The sequence below is a fragment of the Oenanthe melanoleuca genome, chromosome 3 (assembly GCF_029582105.1).
Source record: "Oenanthe melanoleuca isolate GR-GAL-2019-014 chromosome 3, OMel1.0, whole genome shotgun sequence".
NCBI lineage: Eukaryota > Metazoa > Chordata > Aves > Passeriformes > Muscicapidae > Oenanthe > Oenanthe melanoleuca.
In genome coordinates this window covers 23,197,644-23,203,643 of record NC_079336.1, presented here as the reverse complement: position 1 = coordinate 23,203,643, position 6,000 = coordinate 23,197,644, and the positions used below count along the sequence as shown (strand labels likewise).

The 6,000-nt window shown below is 35.0% G+C and overlaps 1 protein-coding gene across 2 annotated transcripts in view; it reads left to right on the top strand.

Annotated features, from left to right (window-relative positions):
* Positions 1 to 234: 234 nt before the first annotated feature.
* The window catches only part of BMP5 (bone morphogenetic protein 5), a 55,291-nt gene continuing 49,525 nt past the window's right edge, over positions 235 to 6,000 (top strand). Inside the window, exons 1-2 of one of the 2 annotated variants that reach the window (XM_056488496.1) lie at positions 235 to 451; positions 1,078 to 1,445. In XM_056488496.1, the coding sequence (XP_056344471.1) occupies positions 1,196 to 1,445 (250 nt within the window). In that variant the 5' untranslated portion in view covers positions 235 to 451; positions 1,078 to 1,195. Of the gene's footprint in view, positions 1,446 to 6,000 lie in introns of both variants that reach the window. The other variant, XM_056488495.1, reaches the window with a different exon arrangement.

The window sequence follows — 6,000 nt, the reverse complement described above, 5'->3', positions numbered from 1 at the left end:
ATCTTAAAACTGTTAAAGTTAAAATTGATTGTGCAAGCTGTTACGAAGAAAACAGCCAATAGCCAAAATTAGGTATATTACTGTAAATTGGAGTGCCAGGGGGAGAGGTTTAAAGCTCAATCTGGCAAGAGAAGGGTTAAGGACTTTTTTGCTATACCCGTTTCAAATTACAATGAGAAGCCTCTTCTTTCCCAGCAGGGTTGTGCTTACATTAGTCTTTAGATCTCTCTTGAAGAGAGCTGTTATATTTGTGCCTGCTACAGTTGGAAATAACAGTTCAGAAGCTGAAAAGGGTTGAATGGATTTACAGAAGGTTATTTTTTGCAAGTAAATTCATGGCAACACATTAATTTGATTAGTACATGCTTTAGAATTACTTTACACTCAAGCGATTCAAAAGATGTTAAAGTTATCTCCAGGCTGCTGGACAGATATGTGTTACACCACCAAGGTACAGATCAAGACAAATCTGTGACTCAGGATTTTATCTTGGGAAGAGCGCAAGGTGTACGAAGAACTCAGAATAACGAGGGAAGATAACTCTGGGAACTACAAAGTGTCAGAAGAACATCTCTTGCTAATACAGCTCCCCACCAAAGACCTGGTTATCTAAGGTTTATATAGGAATGCCTAGGTCAGCTGACAAAATACTGGTCTTCTGCTTCATAAATGCAGAAAAAACGATAACAACAGTGGAAAATTGGAAGTCTGAATTTCAGCTTTCTTAGAAATAACTGCAACCTGACACATTCCATAATATTTAAACAGGGTGGGGGGAGAGGAATCATCAAAGATGTTACGATGTTACGTTTAGAGATGACATTGACATGAAGAATAGGTAAATTTTGTTTTTCAACTACTGGGAAAGCAGACCTCATAGGAACTCAGAACAAGTAGGAGAAAAGTTGTTGTTTTTTTTTTTTTTTTTTTTTTTTTTTCCTTGTTATTTTTCTTTTCAAAGATGAACCTAACTGCGCTCAAAGCTTTCGTGGGCTTGCTCTGGAATTGCTGGGTTCTGGTGGGTCACGCACAGGGAGGTTTAGGAGACAATCATGTCCATTCGAGTTTTATTTACAGGAGGCTGCGGAACCATGAGAGAAGGGAGATTCAGAGAGAGATTCTCTCTATCCTGGGTTTACCTCACAGACCCAGACCATTTTCACCAGGAAAGCAGGCTTCTTCTGCACCCCTCTTCATGCTGGACCTGTATAATGCCATGACAAATGAAGAGGAATCTGAGGAGCTGGATTATTCACTGAAGGGATCGATGGCCGGGGAGAGCAGAGGGATTCGGAAAGGATACCCTGCCTCTCCCAATGGATATTCGCGGAGAATTCAATTATCTCGCATGACCCCCCTGACCACACAGAATCCTCCCTTAGCCAGCCTGCACGACACCAACTTTCTGAACGATGCTGACATGGTCATGAGCTTTGTCAATTTAGGTACGTGGAAATGCTTTTTGTTTTTGCTCTCTCTGACAAACTGCTAGCGTGATCTTGCGAAGGGCAAACCTCTCGGCTGAGCTGTAACCTGCTCTGAAACAGCAGGATTGGGCCCGGGCTGCTGTGCCACTGCTAAAAGAAAAATCATGCGGATGGTAAAGTAGCTACATTGTAGGTGGCCATGGAAAAAGATTTTTCTCACTGTTTATATAAAGTCAGTTTCTATAACTTCCCTCTGCTGGCTTCTGTTTTCTTTCTTTCATTGATGTAATGAAAATTCTAGCCTTAGGCCAACTAACTCCTTTTTTTTTTTTTTTTTTAAATCACTAAAAATCAAACACTTATGCCTGTTGCTCAGTTATTTCCCTCAGTGTTTTCCTTAAAGCTTACACATGAACAAATGTCAGTTGTTAATATTTTAAAGCCTAGAAAGGTCTGAAAAGGGAAAAGTTAAACCATAAAAAAAAAAAAGATTCTTAGGTTATTTACTACTGGTTTTTTCTGTTGTTCAGAGTCAGAGTTTTATTATCTTTTCAGTTGGATGGCTGGATTTTAAATAATCTGTTGCTGCTCCTTTGTTATTTCTATTTAATAACATCAGGCTGTGTTTTATTATACTGCTATGCTGCTCAGAATCTACAGTGGTTCTTATTTTCTCTGTCATAAATAAATTAAATGACAAGTAAAGTATTAAACACCAGAAACATGCAAGCAAAGAATGCTTTTGAAAATTATATAAATTCAGATACAAAACCTGATAAAAATAAATTATATTGGCTTCTGAGTGTAATAAACATGTTTGCCAGTTACATTGTAGGAAAAAAAAGCAGTTACAGATTTCTTTACTAAAACACAACTTAAATCTCATCTAGAAAGCTGCAAATAATTAATGAAATTAATTTAGTATTTTTATAAGTAATTGAAATTGCTGCAGGACTGATAAATTTGGCTTTAAAAGCCTCTTCTCATTGAACCTGAATAGCAAAAGATTTAATTGAGAACTTGAAGTTTCACAATAAGCTGGTACAAATTCTGATGAAATCTTGTTTTCCAGGGTAAAACTTTCTGTAGAAACTTTTTAGCAGTGGCACATGTTCCAAAATACCTTCATTTTATCACACACATTCTGTACTTTTTATGTCTACCAGGTTTTTAGTAAATATTAATACTCCAAATACGAAAACTCTAGGAAAGTAACACTCTAGAGTTTATTTGCCATAATAATAAAAATCACTTTTCATTAATTATTTGGCTGACAAGGAGGTGTTCAAGTCTGAGATCTTTTTCCTTAAGAGGAACAGATGTCCACACCTCTAAATACATTTGCTTATTATTTTTGCTCCGGAAATAGCAGGTTAAGAAAGAAATGGAATATTTTTTTGAATATGTGTTCCTTATCATTAAGAAACAGTTATATATTGCTCATGTATTGCTTTTAAATTAACACTGCGTGCCTTGATTTGTCCAGAGCACCTGGAGTCAGCTGAATTTAAAATAGGAAAGTTAGACAGAAAAATCAGAAATGCTCTTACTATGAAACAAGGCATCAATCCTGCAAAAATGTTCCTTGTGTGTCCTGAGAAGCACCCTTTGTAAATATATCAGTGTAGCTGAGGACTATTTACATGGGACCTAGCCTTTGATTTCAGAAATGTCTTTGATTGCAATAGGACTTCTTGCAGTGAATGAGAACAAATCTTTGAAGTTTCAGTGTCAGATATGTCCTAGGCTGATCCTACTGTGCTTTCCCAGACAAATACCTTCTCTGGAAGAACTCAAGTTTCCACTGAGTGTCTTACCTTGGGTAGGAATTTTCTAATATTTATCTTATTTCCTTGGGATGCCAGTGATGCCTTAAGAAAGTAATTCTGAGAAGCTAAAGCTTATCTTATGTATCAAAACTGAAAACTGGGGCTCAGATGCTGTATTTTTCTAGTGATTAATATTAACAGACACCATTAGCTTATTACAAAATACTGTGTAAATATCAGGTTTAATTTGGCATCTATAAAATTTAAATGTGTCTCAGCTCTAAGTTAGTTTAAATCCTAATTCACTTTAAATACCCATCCATACAAGTTGGATATTGTCGTATATCACACATTCCACAGTGTAAAATGCGTAAAGAATATTGATGACCAATATAGATTAGCTTCAACATCTTTATTAAACAATCCTATGTTTCAGTTTAATTAACATAAAAATGAAATAAATCATGGAAATAAGTAACAATTTCATATGATTTATGCAGTATGAGACTGTGACAGATGAGGGCAAGCTCTTTTAATGGAGAATGGGGAAAAATATGCAGTGATAAGTGAATGCTAATGCTGTACCTTAAAATCAATAAATGCTGATGCAGCACAGTAATAACTCAAATGGATTTAAAATTGAAGCCCCAGTCAACTTGCATCAAATAAATCTGCTCTGAAAATAGTATTGACCATGCTCATACTTGCACACCATTAATTACATAATATGTAATTGTAAAACTCTATTAATCATCATGATATTTTAAATTGAAACTTTTGTATTTAGTTGTACCAGTTATAACAATTTAAGTGGTATATATTGAAAAAAGAAATATGAGGCTGATATGTTGGATAGAAATTATTAAGCATAAGCATTGAAAAGATGGAATAAGATTAAAAAGTAAAGAAAAAATAGACAAAAGCAAATAATTTTATATTAAAGAATATAAATTTAAACTTATGTGCTAACTTTGATTAAAACCCCAACCTGTTGGAGCTGCAAATACCTCACTTTGAAAAACAAATTTAGAAAATAATTATCAAGGGAACCGCAATCATAATTCTGTCAAGCAACCAGGGAGAAAAATAAGAATGCATTTATTTCTCCTGAAGTTAAAATTGTAAACACCTGCTCTTTCTACTGGAATTTATATCAGAATTTCCATCTCTTTCTTTCTTGAAAGCTACAAGAAGACAGAGACTATGTCTTGTCCTGTGTTTTGTATAAGACTGTGTGTGTTGGCAACTCGCCATAAATATTGATGAGTGTAACAGAGGAGTTAACTGGGTTTGGTCCAGCAGTCAAAGAATAAATCCTCCACTAAACACACTGGGGCTTTCAAAGATCTGATTATATCACCTTCAAATTCAGAACTTTGTTTTCCTGATTGGGTGTTTTTCTATCCTATTATAATATTTTATTATATTATTGCAAAGCCCCGATTCTTTAGAGTTCTGGCATCTTCTTTTTGGTTGGTCTCCCAAAATGACATATATAGGATACCCTGGTCTCCAGAGAACAGGCAAATAATACTTATGCAGTCCACCTCACTTTTTGCTCACTCAAAATTTAGTTAGGGAAGGACTTTTTAAAGATAAATGTTAGTGTTCCCACTCCTCACCTCTTACAAAAAGAGGGGGATTGAATAAAATAGATCTACATGGATGAAACTTGGAAAAACAGCAGCACTTTTGTAAACTACATTTAAACATTTCAGATACTGATTTTTCCATTATCATCAAAGTGATCATTAAATCTGCTATACTTAGGTGTTCTTTCTCATGACACTCAAATGGTCTGTATTTTCATTTTTTTTGCAACACATCTGTTAATCTTTCTCCTAACAGAGTGTTTCATTTGCTAAGCAAGTCTGTTTGCTTTCTTCATATTTTCCTGTTACTTGATATGAACCTTCCATAAAATGAGAGATATATATCTGTTCTTGTGGTTTTCTGGTATGTTTTCTTTTTTAGCATATAAAATAAATTTCAAAAACTTGAATGTGAAGATCACAATAAAATTTGTGACCCTGACATAAATATGCTAAGAAGGATACAATAATTACTGAGATTTTTTTTTTTAAATAACTAGTACACCCCAGAAAGACATTTTTTCTTCTTCACAAAGTGAATGATTCCACAATCTTAGAATAATTTTGAAACTGCACGCGCTGTGTTCGGTTCTTAAACCACACACTGAAATCAATGGAAATTTTGTCTGAGGCACAGAGGACTGTTCATATTTCTCCAGCTTCTCTGTCCCAACTTTGAACACTGTTGTACAGATTATATTCTTCTTTAAAACCTGAATCATTAAGCAAACACATAAATTCAAACGATTTTAGCCCATTGTGTTCATCGGAGAATGCTAACCTGGAATAGAACAAATTTTACAGCTACTTTGAGAAACCCATAGTACATCAATCCACACTAAATACCTGTACAAATCTATTTTTGTTACACACGAGAAAGAAAGGATTCCTTACTGCAATCAGACCCTGAGCACACATAGTAGCTCGTTTCTTAAATTAAACTAATTCAGTTTCTACAACCTTCCACTCACAGCTAACATATCATCAGTGAGGAATATGGAGTGCTAAGCCATAAAATGCCAGGAGCTGAGGAAGGGGTTTGCAGGATACAGGCAAAAAGGCCTCAGGATCATTAACTTCTCTCCTAAAGCTTAGGAATGAGCACACTTTCTTTCTTTTCCACAGGATTTCAGATGTTGCTGTCTTAATTTTAACCGTACGTGAATTTCTTTGGCTGTGGTACAGTTTTAGTGTATAAATGCAGGCTTCTAA